General features: G+C 49.6%; 1 protein-coding gene across 6 annotated transcripts in view; it reads right to left on the reverse strand.

The window, feature by feature from the left end:
• ANKRD13B (ankyrin repeat domain 13B) overlaps positions 1-18020 on the reverse strand; it is a 29552-nt gene that overhangs the window by 10234 nt on the left and 1298 nt on the right. For all 6 annotated transcript variants that reach the window (XR_008794227.1, XR_008794225.1, XR_008794226.1 and 3 more), the window contains exons 2-3: positions 288-423; positions 39-163 (exon numbers count right to left, since the gene is read on the reverse strand). Coding sequence is in view for 3 of the 6 variants with exons in the window: in XM_056126825.1 (XP_055982800.1) it covers positions 39-163; positions 288-423 (261 nt within the window). In the remaining 3 variants the exon portion in view is untranslated. The remainder of the gene's footprint in view (positions 1-38; positions 164-287; positions 424-18020) is intronic.

Consider the following 18020-nt stretch of genomic DNA (forward strand, 5'->3'; position numbering starts at 1 on the left):
GTTCCAGGGGTGGGGCAGGGTGCGGGGCTGGCGCTCACCTTGCGCAGCTTCTCCAGGAGTGCAGGGATGCCTGCCAGCCGCTTCACCACCCTCTGGTAGTCCCGATACCGCAGCACCAGCTGCACCAGCTCCAGGTCCCGGGTGCTCACGGCTTCCTGGAGCACTGGCGGGGAGGGGCAGTGTCACAAGGTGGGGGCTCGACCTCGGACTCCCTTCAGCCAGCCAGAGGTCAGGCCAGGGTGCTGGGGAGGCCCTGGCTGCGCGGCCAGGTCAGCAGGGGTGCCCACCTGTCCAGCCGCTGCGATTCTCCCTGCCCACGTCTGCGCCGTGTGCCAGGAGCACCCGGGCACACTCCAGGTGTCCCAGTGTGGTGGCGAGGTGCAGGGGGGTCCGACCACGGGGGTCCAGCTGTTCAATGTCCACCTGGAAAAGGAGGGCAGTCCTGGTGGGCACTGAGGGGGTGGTCCAATCCCAGCAGCCTCTACACAGGTGACACCCACCTGGCTGCCCACCTTGCCCACTTCGCAAAGTCACAGAGAAGACAGGCGCAATGAGCACAGCTGGCAGGAGGCAGGACACGCAGCAGGGAGGAGCAGGCCCTTCTTTCCTGCCCCCCCACCAAGCCTCCTGACCGCCTTCACCCTTCCACGGCCCAATCACTCCTATGAGTGTGCATCTGGCACTGAAGGGGCGTGTGGAGAGGCTTCTGGTCAAGGCTGGCACCTGAGACAGGGCCTATCCCAGGGGTGAGAGGTCCACCCCCAGGAAGGACAACCTGTGCAGACATGGACAGATCACTGAGGTTAGGCTACCAGCTGCAGTAACAGGAATGAAAGAGCAAATTCATGGCCCAACTTCCAACCCATGTCCTATGCCTAAGGAGGCATTAATATTAAAAAAAATAAACCCTACTGTTACTTCATAGATAGCCTGATCATACTGTAGGAGATGTTTGTTGGGTGGCAGAAGTATGATTACTGAGCATAAATATTTATATCTATTCCAGGAGTCTAGGGATTCCAGTTAAATACTGTGAATTTACTACAAACAAAAAACTCCTCTCTTTCCTTGATTCCAATTTGAAATGAAATTCCTAGAACTTGATTAAATGCTGCACCAGAGAAAACACAGTAGGTAAGGCCGTGTATGCGGCCAACCCAAGTTTGATCCCTGGTACCCCATATGGTCCCCTGAGCATCCCTGGGAGCGATCCCTGAGCACAGAGCAGGAATAAGCTCTGAGCACTGCTGGGTGTAACAACAAAAACAAAAAGAAATAAAAAGAAGAGGGGACGGAAGGGAAGGGACTGGCCCCAGTTTGATGTCTGTCACTCCACATGTTCCCTGAGCACAACCAGGAGCCCTGAACCAGGAGTAGCCCCTGGGCATTGCCAAATGTGGTCTCCAAACCCACAAATATTAAAATAAAAGTAAATGCCACTTAAGCCCAGAGAGATCTGATCCCCTTTTGATCCCCACATTAAATATTGTGTCCTTGAGAGTGCCACCAAGAATAACCCCCAAGTCCCACCTCCCCAAAAAATGTCCATGAGAAAAACTGTTTTCAGACATATGGCAGCAAGATGGACTGGAATGCCACCCTTGGAGGATGGAATTCTCTACACATCTGTGCTTTCCAGTCAGTCCACTGGTAAAAAGGAGAAAACCAGGCTTGAGAGATAATACAATGGGCAGGGTGCTTGTCTTGCAAGCAGCTGACCTAGATTCAATCCCCAGTGCTCCATATGGGCCACCAAGTAACTACCAGCAGTGACCCTGAGTACAGAGTCTGGAGTTAGCCTTGAACATCACCAGGCATGGCCCCCCCCCCAAAAAATAAACAAAACAAAAATGGAGGAAACCCAGGAACCTACCACAGCTGGTACTTTTGTTTGGGGGAGGCAGGGGTGGGGGCGTTGGGACACACCTGCCAGGGTTACTCCTGGAAGTGCTGGGGACCAAGTGTGCCAGGATGGCCACATGCAAACAAGCCTTACTCCTGTACTTGCTCCCCAGTCCAGCAGCTGGAATCAACTCTGCCTGCTGACAGGTGCTCACACAGGTGACAAGTGCTCAGGCATAGAAAGCCTGAAACTGGGGCCAGAGCAATAGTACAGTGGGGAGGGTGCTTACCTTGCACACAGTTGACCCGGTTCCGATCCCTAGCATCCCAGATGGTTCCCCAAGCTCCGCCAGGAGTAATTCCAGAGTGCAAGGCCAGGAGTAACCTCTGAGCACTTCTGGATGTGGCCCAGAAAGTCAAAATAAAGAGGAGTATCGATTTGCTCGAGCGGGCCCAGTAACGTCTCCATTGGAGACTTTGTTGTTACCGTGTTTGGCATATCGAATACATCACGGGCAGCTTGCCAGGCTCTGCCGTGCGGGCTAGATACTCTTGGTAGCTTGCCCGGCTCTCCGAGAGGGGCGGAGGAATCGAACTCGGGTCGGCCATGTTGGCTGCGTGCAAGGCAAACGCCCTACCACTGTGCTATCGCTCCAGCCCAAAGAGGAGTATAAAGGCTGAAATTACTCCAGACTTGCATTTCTCAAGCTGGAGGCCATATGGCTCCTTGTGGGTCCCCAGGATAGTCCAAGGGGCTGCAGATAAAAGTCATGTAAATGGGATGGAGATGAGGGTGCCACAGCACAAGGAGGCCAACAAATAGGACAAAGGAACCATAGAAAGAAAACAAGGTAAAATGGGGCCATTGTGGGGGTGCGGGGTGACGGGAGGGAAGCTGGCGACACTGGTGCTGGGAAATGTACACCAGTGGAGGGATGTGTGTTGGAACATTGTATGACTGAGACCCAATCATGAACAGATTTGTAAGGGTCTATCTCACAATGATTCAATAATAAAATCTTACAGAAAAAACAACCCAGGGGCCCAAAAGGTATTTTCTTTTATAAAAATAAAAAGGTGGGGGGGGGGCATTGTTGGAAAAATCGACTGGGAAAAACTAGCTCAAACCTGATGAAACTGTGGGTCATGATACCCTCTGGAATGTGCGGTCACGAAGAATTTGGCATCAATAAAAGGTTTCTGAATTGTGTAATGAATCTAAGACTTTATAGGCAGTGCTCACTGTGGTACATTTCTCGAGTGAAAAGGAGTTTGCAAGTGGGAAAGGTTTACTCTAAGCTACTCGTCAGCGAGGTAAATCCTCAGCAGAGCTCTCTTCTTAAAGAGGAGGTGAGAGCCAGAGAGGTAATGGGGAGCACTGAAGTGGCACAAAGTTACATGGAAGATTCAGAATGGAACAAGCCATATTCTACAAAGCTCCAGAAACTGGGCCGGGGATGTGGCTCAGCAGTAAAGTGCATGCCTTGCATGCATGATACCTGGGTTTGATCCATGGAAGAGCAAAAAAAAAAAAATTCCAAAAACAGGCATAGGGTCTTTTTGAGTCTCTGTTGAATACTAAACTTTACATGTGCAGAATAACTCAACAAAAACAGGAAGAAAAGGGGAGACACTCTGAGTCCACGTAGGGCAGGAGTCAAGCGGGCTGCCAGAATGAGGATTCTTACTAAAGTCCCAAGAAGGGTTATGAATTCCCCTTAGCTGGGCTACACTTCCCCTAGGAAAAAGGCTGGCCCAGGGGGTAAAAGAGAGTTTAGGTAGTAAGGCTCTGGTCTTGCATCCCAACAACACTGGTTTGAATCCCTCAGCACTATAAATGGTCTCCCAAGCACTGCCAGGACTCAACAGAGCCAGAAATGGCCCTTGGGCACAGTTGCATGTGGTCCAACCTCCTCCTCCAAATAAAACCTTATTTTTTTTGAGGGGGGGTTATGTTTGGGTCATATCCACTAATGTTCAAGACTTACTCCTTGCTCTGTGCTCCGTGATTACTTCTGGCAGGGATCAGGGGAACATATGTGATGCTGGGGACTGAACCTGGGCTAGTCAATGCAAGGCAAGTACTATACCCACTGTACTATCTCTTCAACCCCTAAAGCCTTTAATTCAAAAAAAGAAAAATGACACATTGAGCCCTAATTGTTAGGAATCAAATTAAACTCAAATCTACTGGAAATTTGCTTTAGTCTGCCAAAACAAATCCTTACACTCCTTAAAGGAACACAACAAAATCCAGATGCTCAACACCACAATATTTACACCAGTTACAATATCCAACACCTTAATTCAAAGTGATCAGATGTGAAGAGAAGAAAAATATGGCCCATAGTCCATGGCAAAATAATTTATCTGAGCATAATCAGAAATAATAAAGATGATGAGTGCTTTTACACACTCAAAATTTTTTAAAAATAATGAAGAAAAAAACTGGAGATAACACGTATTGATAACTGGGACCAGAAAGAGATGGGCTGAGTGTATGCTTTAATGTAGAAGGCCTAGGTTCAATTTCCCGCACTTCGGGGTCCCCTGAGCACCATCTGAGGGTGATCTCTGAGCACAGAGCTGCAAGTAGCTCCTGAGCACCACCAAGTATGGCCTTCAAAAGCCATAAAGTATGGGGGCTGGAGTGATAGCACCGCGGGTAGGGCGTTTGCCTTGCACGTGGCCGACCCAGGTTCGGTTCCCAGCATCCCATATGGTCCCCTGAACACTGCCAGGAGTAACCCATGAGCATTGCCCGGTGTGACCCAAAAATAAAAAAAAATAATAAAAATAAACAAAAGCCATAAAGTGTGGTATTTAAAATGAAAAACTAGATGAAATTAACTCTAGATTAGACACTACAACAAACAGACGTGTGGGGCTCCCAAGCAGTGCTCAGGAGGCCTGGGAGCTCTACCCGTGATTCTCAGACAACCCGGCTTGTAGTCCATGCAACGCTGTTCAGGCCCTCAGCTGCATATTACCTGAGCCACCGCCCCCGCAGTGCTGAGGACCTCCAGGCCTGTACCTGGTGATGCTCTGGGGACCACGTGGCTTCAGGAACTTAAGCCTGGGTTGGCCTAGAATAAGTCCTAATCGCTGTACTATCTCCCGGCTCCTAGACATGGCAGAATTTTATTTTATTTTGCTTTTTGGGTCTCACCCAACTGATGCTCAGGGGTTACTCCTGGCTCTGCACTCAGGAATCACTCCTGGCGGTGCTTGGGGGACCATATGGGGTGCTAGGAATTGAACCCAGGTTGGCCGCATGTAAGGCAAACGCCCTACCCACTGTGCTATTGCTTCAGCCCCGACATGGCAGAATTTTAAAACCAAAGAACTTGAAGACCTAATAATAGAATAAATCAAACTGAAACATAGAAAAGAAAAAACATGTTCAACAACACTCAAAGAGCTTCAGTAATCTGTGAGCAGCTATGGAGCATTCTAACGCAGGTAAAGTCCCAAAGGTCAGGCTACAGAAGGAGAGATGGCCGCATATAGAAATAATGACCCAAAATTTTCCAAATTTTATTTTTCATGGGTAGGGCAGGGAAGGAGGGTGTTGGAGCAATAATACAGCAGGTAGGGCACTCGCCTTACACATAGCCAACATGGACTGGATCCCCAGCACCCCATAGGGGACCCTGAACACTGCCAGGAGTAATCCCTGAGCGCAGCACCAGGAGTAAGCTCTGAGCACTGCCAGACGTGACTCCTCCAAAAAAGAAACACACACACACACACACACACACAAGAAATTGTAGACATAAAGGATGGCTTAGTGACTTAAGCTCCTTCACTGCAAGTACAAGCTTCCAAGTTCAGTCCCCAGTACTGCCACAGGCACTGAGCACAACCCTGGCACCTCTACTGTCTGTGCTCTGCTCTGCAAGTAATTTCTGAACCTTAGCCAGGTGCACGTGAGCACCGACTAAAGCGGGGAGGCCCTTGGTGAGAATTGCAATTGAGAGATGTGTGAGCACCACAGGTGGGAAGCCAGAGCCTGTGAGCACCATCGTGACCAGCAGCAGACACGGGCAGAATGTGCCAGCGCCAAAACGAAAGGAGTGTGACCCTCAAGCAAGCACCACAGCTGAGTGTTGGGGTACTGCGGACCCCAGCAAGTACCACAACCAAGTGTGCAAGTACCACAGCCAGGAGAGGTGTGTTCGTGTGTGTGTGTGTGTGTGTGTGTATGCGCCCATGCATGGTCTCCAGGCCAGGAGTGGGGTGGTGGTGTGGGGAGAGAGCATAGGAACACTGGTCCCTGATGGAGGGAAGCTGACACTGGTGATGGGATTGGTGCTGAAATACTGTATTGCCAACTATGGACCAAACATGATGGCCACTTACTACCTGTATTGCAAACCATAACACCCAAAATGAGAGAGAGAGGGAGAAAAAGAGAGAGAGAGAGAGAGAGAGACAGAGAGAGAGACAGAGAGAGAGACAGAGAGAGAGACAGAGAGAGACAAAGATAGAGTAAAAGGGAATGTGCCTGCCACGGGGAGGCGGGGAGGGGGCATGGGGTGGAGGTAGGGGTGGCAGGAGGGATACTAGGAACACTGGTGGTGGAGAATGGGCACTGCTGGAGGGATGGATACTTGATCATTGTATGACTTGAAACATAATCCTGAAAATTTGTAAGTCTGTAACTGTATCTCACTGTGATTCCTTAAAAAAAATTAAAAATAAAAAGAGGGACTGGAGTGATAGTACAGCGGGTAGGGCGTTTGCCTTGCATGAGGCTGACCAGGGTTCGATTCCCAGCATCCCATATGGTCCCATGAGCACCGCCAAGGGTAATTCCTGAGTGCAAAGCCAGGAGTAACCCCTGTGCATCGCCAGGTGTGACCCAAAAAGCAAAAAAAAAAAAAAAAAAGAAAGAAAAGAAAAAGAAAGATAAGAAAAAAATACTATATTGCCTTAGGGGCTGGAATGTTAGTACAATTAGTAGGGTGCTTTCCTTGTACGTGGCAGACCCGGGTTCAATCCTCAGCAACCTATATGGTCCCCCAAACCTGCCAGAAGTGATTCGTGAGTGCAAAGCCATGAGTAAACCCTGAGAACTGTCGGATGTGCCTCCCCCAAAATATTGTATGCCTAAAACTCAATTATCAATAACTATTTAAATCATGACTGTTTAATTTTAAAAAATGTTTATATGATGGGAACAGTACAGTGGGGAAGGTGCTTGCCTTGTACATGGCCAACCTGGATTTGATTCCTGGTACCCCATATGGTCTCCTGAGCCTTCCAGGAGTAACCTCTGAGCACTGGTGGGTGTGGCTACAAAATGCAAAAATATAAAAGGACAGGAGATAGTTTCAGGGCCTCCCTCTGACAAAATATGAGAAATCTGAATATTAAAATAGGAATACTTTCTTAGGATAAAACAAAGTACCTTTATAGGTCTATTCAGATTTACCCCTTTAAACGTTCTTAATTCTCTTCACTCTTCCTAAATTTTATATTTATAGGCTCTACTTATTCCATGTAAACTACAAAATACATTAGCAAAGAATTTTCTAAGAAAGTTTTCTTAATGAGGGGCTGGAGCAATAGCACAGCGGGTAGGGCCTTGCACACGGCCAACCCGAGTTCGATTTCCAGCATCCCATATGGTCCCCCGAGCATGGCCAGGAGTAATTCCTGAGTGTAGAGCCAGGAGTAACCCTGTGCATCTCCAGGCATGACCCAAAAAGAAAAACAACAACAACAACAACAAAAAAGTTTTCTTAATGACAGAGAAGACACGATTACGAGACCCCAAGAACAAAATAAAATCGAATGCAATATATATTAGATGTCAGAACTGAAACCTTATTTATGTGAAGGAGAATAGGTATTAAGGCATAGTATATTAAGTGGTTTAAATTTAAGGGAGGGGGAGGGAGGGAAATTTGGGACATTGGTGGTGAGAATGTAGACTGGTGAAGGGACCACTGTATGACTAAAATCCAATCATGAACAACTTTGTATCACTCACAGAGATCCAATTAAAACATAAAGATATTAAAAAATAAATAAACAATTGATCTGAATTTCTTTATTTGCATAGCTTAAACTCATCTAGCAATCAATCATCACACATTGATTTCTACTGATTTATTTTCTGATCATTCTATTTACCATTCCTTTAAGTTTTGTTGGAGCATGTAATATGAAGGAAATATGTTATATACCTGCTAAGGGGAAGGCTGGGGGGGTGGAAATGGGGAACATTGATGAAGGAAAGATCACACTGGTGGTGGGATTAGTACTGGAACATTGTATGCCTGAAACAACTGTATTATGAACAACTCTGCAAATCACAGCGTTTTAATAAAACTAAATTTTAAGAAACAATAAAGGAAAGGAGGGGAAATGCTGCAGTAAGATGAACACTAAATTTCTCCAAAAATATCTATCTGTATATATCCACATATAGAGAACCTGTGAATGTGACCTTACTTGAAAAAACATCTTTGCAGAAGTAATTAAATTAAGGGTCGTGAAGGGAGAGCAGCCTGGATAACCCAGGCAGGCCTTAAATACAATGACAAGCTTCTTATTAAGACACAGAGGGAAGTCACATGTGAAGACAGGAGCCCTGTAGGAGGGGGCCACTAACCAAGGGAGGCCTAGACCACCAGCTGCTGGAAGAGCAAAGAAGGATGCTTCCCTGGAACTTACCCTCACAGGAAAGGGGCCCTACTGAGTTTGTTTATGATTTATGATTTTATGTTTATGATTTGAAAGCAGAAAGAAAATACTGTTTGTTTGTTTGTTTGTTTTTAAGGATTGTTTTGTTTGTTTTGATTGGAGGTCACTCAGTGGTATTCTCAGGGCTTACTCCTGGCTCCGTGCTCAGGGATCACTCCTAGTGGAGCTCAGGGGACCACAAATGATGCCAGGAATTGAATCCAGTTGGCTGTGTGCAAGGCAAGCACCCTGCCCACAATACTATCATCACTCAGGCCCCAGAGAATACCCTTTTGTGATTTGTTTTTAGGCTATTCCAACTGGTGCTCAAGGGTTACTCTTGGCTTAGTGCTCCTGGCAATGTTCAGAGGCCCATGCAGTGCCAGGAACCAAACCGGGGCCTCCTGCAAGAAAACCATGAACTCCAGCCTGTTGTAGCTTTCTGACCCCCATTTTTGTTGTCTGTGATAACTTGCTTTGGAAATTAATACTATAATAAATCCACAAAACCAAGCAATGAAATGAATCTCAAGTATACAGAGAACACTACACCGAGGCCCAATTAATAATCAAAAGCAAAAAAAAAAAACAATTAAAAGCTTAATAACATTCTGAGAAATGACATATCATATATGAAAAGAAAAATACAGGAAGTGGGTGGGAGAGATATTACAGGGGCTGGAGCACTTGTCTTGCACACAGGCTGACCCTGGTTCCATCCCTGACGCCACATGGTCCCTTGAGCCCCTCCAAGGATGACTCTTGAGCAGAGTCAGAATAGTCACTGAGCACTGCTGAGTGTGGCCCCCAAATCACCCCTCAAATATATAGGAAATAGTCTGATACAGGAAAGAGCTTTTATTTATTTTTTTTTCTTTTTGGGTCACACCTGGCAATGCACAGGGGTTACTCCTGGCTCTGCATTCAGGAATTACTCCTGGCGATGCTCAGGGGACCATACGGGATACTGGGAATCAAACCCAGGTCGGCCGTGTGCAAAGCAAATGCCCTACCCTCTGTACTATCACTGTAGCCTCAGCAAAGAGCTTTTCATCAGAAAAACTGCATGCATGCACATGGGACTGGAGCAATAGGATAGCAAGTAGGGTGCTTTTGTCACACACAGCCAACCTGGGTTTGATTCTTGGCATCCCATATGATGCCCTCAGCCCTACCAGGAATAAATCCTGAGCACAGAGCCATGAGTAAGCCCTGAGCATCACTGGGTGTGACCCAAAAGCAAAAACAAAAACAAAAACAAAAAAAAAACAGAAAGACTGTGCTAGAAAAAAGTCCAATGAAATATTTAAGGGTTACAGAGAGAAAAAGGCTGTTGTTATTCTTGCTGTTCCTTTGCCACATGGTGCTCAGGGCCTACTCCTCCTGGCTCTGTTCAGGGGTCCCTATGCAGTGCCAGAGAGCAAACTGGAGACAGCTGCATATAAGACACTACCTTAACCCCTGCACTATTCTTCTGTCCCTGAGAGAGAAAAACTGTTGACCTAGAATTACATATCCGTGTTTGAAAATATCCTTCAAACATGAAGAAGAAACAAAGGCTTTAAGGACAAACAAATGGTAAAAGAACTTATCACTTATGCTAGAAATGTTAAAGGAAGTTTATTCAGGTGGAAGGAAAATGATACCAAATGGAAACTCAGATCAATACAAAGGAATGAAGAGTGCCCAAGTGGTAAATCTGTAAGTATCAGAAAGATAATAAAATATTTAAAACCCACAAGAAGAAAGAGTACAGAAATGTCAGCAGATAAGAAATTTCAAAACATCTCTAGATCATGGAGAAAGACTGAGGCAACACTAGTGACAGGAGAGCAGAGGCTGCAGAAGCTCAGCTCTCGGGATGGGGAAGCCAGGAGCTGTGAGCAGATCACCGACCAATACCAATAAAAGGTGCAGAACATTCAGGCAGGGGAGCAGTGGGAGGGAAGGAGGGATTAGACCTGAGAACAGAGATGCTTGTTTTATTCTTTTGTTATTTTGTTTTAGGGGCCACATCTGGTGGTACTCGGGGGTTACTCCTGGCTCTGCACTCAGGAATTTTTACTCCTGGAGGTGCTCAAGGGACCATATGGGATGCTGGGGATCAAACCCGGGTTTGCTATGTGCAAGGCAAGCACCTTACTCACTGTACTATCGTTCCAGCTATAGTGAGGCTGGTTTTAATATTCAAAATCCACAGGACCTGAGCAGCAGGATGGGGATTAAGGTGTTTGCCCTATACAATGCCAACCCTGCTTTGAATCCTGGCACTGCATGGCCCTCTGAGCACTGCCAGGAGCAACCCCAGAGCAGACAGCTGGAAGTAGCCCCTGAACACTGCCCAGTGTGGTCCAAAAACAAACAACAAAAAAGGTAACTAATTAAATCTGGACGCTGGGGCTGGAGCGGCAGCTCCAGGGGATGAGCTCATGTGCTGCATGCGGGAAGCCTGTGAGCCCCAGCACCACACGGTACCTGGAGCAACTGCCAGAAGCAATGACAGAAAACAGGACTGACAGCAGCCCCTGAGCACAGCCGGTGTGGCCCAAATGTGTCCCCCACCCTCCAAAAACAATTTCAGCATCCCTGTCCCCTTCCTGAACCCTCTGAAGCAGGAAGATGCCCCAAGTCCCTTCCCAGGATGCTGACTTATTCTCTGTAGAACCTGAGCCTGAGTTGTGAGTTGTGCTAGACTAGCCTGAGGGCGAGGTCAAAATTGAAAACTGGCACAGTAAAACCCCAGTCCCCCAGCTAAAATTGGAGGACTCTGTTTTGGTCATACACAGTGGTTTAAGGGTTTCAGGGGCTACTCTCCAGCTCTGTGATTGGGGATTGTGCCCAGAGGTGCTAGGGCAACCATACAGAGCCAGGGATTGAAACTGAGCCTCCTGCATGCAACGCATCTGCTCAACCCATTGTGCCATCTCTCTGGGCCCAAACTAGTGAACTCTTCACTGGAGAAATGAGAGACCTCAGGGACGAAGCAACAGTACAGCAGGTACTAACAGAGGGATCATTTGCCTTGAACATGTCTGGGCCAGTTTGATGCCCAGAACCACATATGGTCCTCCCACCCCGCCCTCCGCCAGGAGTGATGCCAGAGCACAAAGCCAGAAGTAAGCCCTGAACACCTTCGAGTATTGCCCTATCCCCCAAAAGAGAGGTTTCAAAGATCTCTGGAAATCCTAGGGTAAGGCATACAGTGGGTAGGGCATTTGCTTGCATGCTGCCAACCCAGGTTTGATTCCCAGCATCCCATATGGTCCTGCAAGCACCTCCAGGAGTGGTTTCCTGAGTGCAAAGTGTAACCCCTGAGTATTGCCAGTCCAGAAAACAAACAAACAAGCAAAAAAAAATCTCTTGGAAACTCTATAATAAGCAAGCCAGTAGAACTCTTTTATCAGTAAACTCCTCACTCTCATTCTTAAACATACCCCAATGGCCAATAGATCAAACAGAACATTTGAGGAAAGTTGCCATGGACATGAAAGTCAATCAAATCAACCAAAAGAGGCTGGAAACACAAAGGGAACAAGTCAGTTTAGGGGACTGGGAGAGAGAGCACAATGGGTAGGGCGCTTGCCTTGCAAAAAGCCAACTTGGTTTCAACCCCTGGGACCCCATTTGACCTCCTAAGCCCTGCCAGGAATGATCAATGAGCACAGAGCCAAGAACAAGCCTGAGCACTACCGAGTATGACCCCCAAACCAAAATCAATCAATTAATTAATTTTTAAATATATTGAGGGGGCTGGAGTAATAGTACAGTGGACAGGGCATTTGCCTTGCATATGGCTGACCGAGTTTGATCCTCAGTACCCCATACGGTCCCTGGAGCCTGCCAAGAATGATCCTTCAGCACAGCCAAGAGTAAATCTTGAGCATTGCCAGGTGTGGACTCCTCTCAAAAAAAAAATAAAACACCTAAATAAAATAAAATAGATTTAGGGATAGAAAGACAGTTCAGGGGCTGGAGTGATAGCACAGCAGGTAGGGTGTCTGCCTTGCACGCAGCCGACCCGGGTTCAATTCCCAGCTTTCCATATGGTCCCCCGAGCACCGCTAGGAGTAATTCCTGAGTGCATGAGCCAGGAATAACCCCTGTGCATCGCCGGGTGTGACCCAAAAAGCAAAAAAAAAAAAGACAGTTCAACAGCTGAGCTTATGCTTTGCATGCAGGAGCTCTTGGTTCAATCCCTGATACTGTATTGTCCCCCAGCACTGCCAGGAGCATCCCCCAAACAGGAAACCAGGAATAGCCCCCTAGTAGCACTACCAGCTATGGCCCAAAAACCAAAATAACTGAAGCATTTAGGGAGCTAGAGAGATGGCTATATGGAATGAAGTATATATTTGTTCACTGAGTACCACCATATATGTCCCCCCCCCAAAAAAAATAAAAATAGGGCTGAAGAAATAGTACAGAGATGACCTTGGTTCAGTCCTAGGCATGATATATGGTCCATGATATATGGACTACCACCAGAAACAACCCCTGAAAACTGCCAGAGCATGACCCAACCCCCTCCCTGACCCTCTTACAAAGAAATCTGACATTTAAAATAATGTAAGAGCTTGGGAAGTCAACTCAGATATCAGGGGCATACGCCCTGTATGCAGAAGAACTCAAGTTTGATCCCCAGAGCCTCGGAGTCCCTTGAGCACCACCAGGTGAGGCCCTTCCGCTGCCCCCATCCCCCACGGCAGGGCCTGAGCAGCACAGCAAAGAAACTGGCACTGACCCATCTGGTCCAGACAGCCAAAAATTGCCGGGAGTGGATCCTCTGAGCAGAGTTTGGGAGGTCCCCAGATATAATAAAAAGGTTTAGTGTATATACTTTTTTGTTTTGTTTTGCTTTTGGGGTCACACCCAGCGATGCACAGGGGTTACTCCTGGCTCTGCACTCAGAAATTACCCCTGGTAGTGCTCAGGGGATCATATGGGATGCTGGGAATCAAACCCAGGTCGGCCACGTGCAAGGCAAATGCCCTACCGCTGTGCTATTGCTCCAGCCCCTACATACATTTCTTAATGTAACCTGTGTTGGCACTTCTCCACTTTTAAGTAAACTAGAAGTGTAAAAAAAATAAAAGGAAACCTCACGAAGGGCTGCAGCTGGGTTCAATCCCGGGTACCACATGCCCTGCATGCCACAAGCAGTGCTGAGCACAGCGACAGTTCTGGTCCACTCACAAAAATAAAATTCAAGGTACACTTTGCCCTGGGGCCCTCTGACATGGAGATGCCCCACAGAGGCGGGGTGCACCCTTCAGTGTTTGCCTATGATAGGTGGGTGCTGACCTGGGGTTCTGGGGCCTGGGGGAGGCGGCAGAGCACCGCGGAGCTGAGGCTGGTGCAGGAGGTCAGGAGGCGGCCTTCCTTCCCAGGGGGGCTGCAGCTGAGCCAGCCTTGCCTCCCTCCAGCCCTGCCCCAGATGCCCAGAGCTGCTAACAAGGCCCTGAGGGAGCCTGCAGACGCAGGCTGGCCCAGGGCTGCCTCCCCTCCCCGTCAGGTGCTGCTCCAGACCTCGGCGAGAAGCTGGCACTGCTGCGCGTGCGGTGCCACCCCACCTCCTTCTCCACCTCTGCACTCCTGACAGCCTCCCCTCCCCCCCTGCCAGAGTGCCCAGGCACTGCTGTCTCCCATGTACATCCAAACCCCACAACGGCTCCCCACCTGCTGAGGAAGAGGTCCTCAGGTGAAGTCACCCCACCCCTCAAAGGAGGCCTGCAGCAGTGTAACCCCCACCCTACTCTCACCACCAGAAAAGCCTCATCCAGTCCTGTCCTTGACTTGAGTTATTGGGGGCGCAGAGGTGGGGCCTTAGGCTGGGGAGATGGCATGGAGGATGGGAGTCGTGCTACATGCAGGAACACCGGCTTTGGTTCCTGATACTGCACGGTCCCTGTCCCCACTGGAACACATACCACACCTGCCCCAAGCACCTTCAGGATTCCCTCCCCTACAAGAGGAGATAGCACAGAGGGCTGGAATGTATGCCTTGAATGCAGAGGCTCTGAGTCTGATCTCTGGCACCACAAGGGCCCCCATGGCCATGAAGCATGGCTCTGGTGGTCCCCAGAACCGCTGGTGGAGCAGTAGGGTCCTAGAGCTGAACCTGCCAACGGGGTCCTGGACCCCCTAAACACTGCCTTGGAGTCCCCATCTCCAAACAGCAGAGCATCACCTGAATCTGTTGGATTTAAGAGTTAGGGATCTCTGAGCAGAGACTCCCTGCTTCTACTCAGAAGAGTGGCACACAGACACACTGACATACAGGTCTAGGGACACATGGTTGCACTTGTTTTTACTTTTTGGGTCATATCCGGCAATGCACAGGGTTACTCCTGGCCCTGCACTCAGGAATTACTCCTGGTGGTGCTCGGGGGACCATAGAGGTTGCTGGGAACCAAACCTGGGTCAGCTGCATGCAAGGCAAAATGCCCTACCTGCTGTGCTATCGCTCCAGCCCCTTGTGCTACTTCTGTTGGGGTTTTGGATCAAGTCTGCCGGGGCTTCAGGGTGGGGGCTCGTTCTTTCCAGCAGTGCTCCCAGGACCATGCAATGTTGGGTGGAATCCCCCAGACCTCCTGAATGTAAGGCACGCATGCACTATACCACTGCACCATCTCCGGGGCCACACTCAGGATCTGTGTGCCCCTGGATGTGCACATGTGCATACAGAGCTGCCCTCCCTCCAGCTCTGGAGGCAACTCTTCTCATGTAAGATACGCAGCTGCGGGCAGATCCATGCATAGCTGGGCCTTTGTCAAACCTGCTCAGCGGCAACAGAGTCCTTGAGTTGAGGAAAATTTTAGCCATATTTAGATTAAACCCAGAACAGAGGAGGATGAGGGCCAGTCCAAGCCACTCTTCCCTTCCCCGCCCTCCCGCAGGGCAAGAGAGGAGCTGGGAGCCCGCCTGTCTGCCTGTGGTCACTGCCAAGACACAGATGGTGGAGGCAGGGCCAGGGCGGCTGGACACTGCCTTCAGTTGAGCTGGGCAGTTAGGGCAGCCTAGGTGCCTCACTGTCCTCCCCACACCTTCCATCCCTCCCTTCACCCAAAACATATAAATTTTTTTTTTTGCCATATTGAACTGTGCTCAGGGTTTACTTCTGGCTTTGCCCTCAGAGAGCACTCCTGGTAAGGCTTGGGGGGGTCTCATATGGAGTGCCGGGGATCGAACCCGGGTTGGCCACATACAAGGCAAGTAAGTGGCTTACCCACTATACTGTAGCTCTGGCCCCAACATCAATGTTTGGTGTACGGGGTTTGTGGCTCCTTTTTCTAAACTTCCCAAATCACCAACTGTGATGATATCCCCTCACATTAAGGGGTGGGTTGTGTGTGTCACACGTGGCCCTCCAGTTCCCGGACACATCCCATATCCTGGGTGGTAGGGTTGTGATTCCCTCTTTCCTACCTCTAGGTCAAAAGGATGAAGGAAAAGCAGGATGGAGGCGGAGGCGGAGCAGCCCCAGGAAGGAAGAAGCTGTTTCCCTGGGAGCAGTGTGGCGCCCAGAATGCCTCCTGCTGGAGACCAGCCTACACCCCAGCTCTCCCCGGAGACTCCTAACCTCTACTCATACCCTCAGGGAGAGTGGGGATGTGGGACTCCAGAGCCGGGGTGCAGCTGCCAGCCAGGCGAGGACTGGCACAGCCGTGACTGCACCCAACCTGCAGGGCACCCAGCAGTCACCCCACTGCCGAGCAGCATTGAGCGGGGTTCTTTACCTAAATGCGCCCGGTGAACAACTCCTGTCTCCATTATGCCCCACTTCCAGCCCTGCAAGAGCTCCTGGGGGTTGTGCCAAGCCCCTACCCCCGCTGTGAGGCCAGTCCTGCAAGACTCACACTGCCATGCCTGCCCGTGGGAGGGCCTCTGTGGGGCTTTCCTGGAGTGAAGAGGCGGCGGCTATGCCAAGAGTAGAGAAAGCCAGCTGCTACTGATGAGGATGGCAGCCTGACCACCTTCTGGGACAGGGAATGCCAGAAGGACTTGAGGTTGGGGTGCCCCACCCCACCCACCACACACCACACACACCCGGGGCTTGGGATGTTTGGGACTTATTGGAGTTTCATTATGATGTCAAGCAATTGCTCCAAAGGCCATCCTGTGCAAAAAGTGGTTGGGTTGGACTTCAGGGAGCCCGACACCCTCAGGACTGAGAATGCATGTGGAGGGCAGGGGTGCTGGGAGTTAGGGATGGAACCAGGCCTCAACTCTCATCCACAGGAAAAGCACGAACTCTACTGCTCAGGAGGCACATCTTGGGGTCCCAGGTGCACTTTTGTTCTGTTTTTTTAGCTTTCTGGGGGGACGCACACTCAGCAGAGCTCCACAGGTCACTCCTGGTTCTGTGTTCAAAGGTCATTCATGAGTGCACTTTTGGTGAGGTTTGGCAGAGGGCTGGGTGGGAGAAGAAGGGTTGAGGTTTTGTTTGTGGGGGCGTTGTTTGGGGGAGAATTTTTGTTTGGGGCCATATCTAGCAGTGCTCAGGCTCTTACTCCTGGCTCACATCTTGGTGGTGCTCACGTACCATATATGGTTCTAGGGATCAAATTCTGGTTGGCTGTATACAAGACAAGTGCTCTACCCACTGTACTATCTCACTTTTGAATGCAGTGTCCAACAGAGCTGGTCCTGGCATGAAGTCCAGCCAGGAGCCTTACCTCCCCCCCCTCCCAACCTGAGGGGTAGCCCTGGAAGGAGGCACCTGGCTCTCCTCTCTGCAGCTGAACGAAGGTTCACCTGGGCAGGTGCCCTATATTCCAGCTGACCTGGTGAGGTAGAGGGGGGAGAATCTATTTCACTGGGAGGCTGGTGAAGGAGGTACCTGGTGCCTGGCTTCCATGGCAGTGTGATGGAAGGGTGGAGATGCACACTCAGAGATCCCCAAACCCCCTTTCCTGCAGAAGGTTCCAGTGCCTGCCTCATCCCACAATACTGCTACTGGCCTGAGGCCTGTCAATTGGGGTGGGGGGGTGGTAGGAGAAAGAGCTTCTCCTTCTAGACCATTTTTGCCTCCACCAAGTTCGGCAATAAAGAGTCCTGCAGCCCACCTGGGCAAGTGGGGTCTCCTTCTGGGGAGCCAGCCACTGGCCTTCACCTGACCCTCCATCTCCCTTTTGGAAGTTCTCTGGACACCGCCAGTTGTAAACCATGTTGAGCTATCTTTTGCCCTGTGAAGAAAAGCAGTGAGGTGTCAGGAGGGCTGGGCTGTCCATGTTTTGGTGCCTGTGTCTAACTGTACTTTAGCAGCAATTGGGTGTGGGGTCCCCCCCTAGGGAAGCTGTCCACTGTGTCTCCTATGACCCACACTCTGAGTTGGCCCCTATCCCCAGCCTTCCTGGCTGCATGCACGTTCCTTCAGAGGGATAAGCAGAGACTCCATCTGCAGAGCCACTTGGAGGGTTCGGGGATAAGTAGTGGTGGAAAGGAAATTAGCGCTGTCACCAGTCCAGAGGTTTAAGTCACCTGAA

Source organism: Sorex fumeus, unplaced genomic scaffold (genome assembly GCF_029834395.1).
Source record: "Sorex fumeus unplaced genomic scaffold, SorFum_2.1 ptg000063l, whole genome shotgun sequence".
Lineage (NCBI taxonomy): Eukaryota > Metazoa > Chordata > Mammalia > Eulipotyphla > Soricidae > Sorex > Sorex fumeus.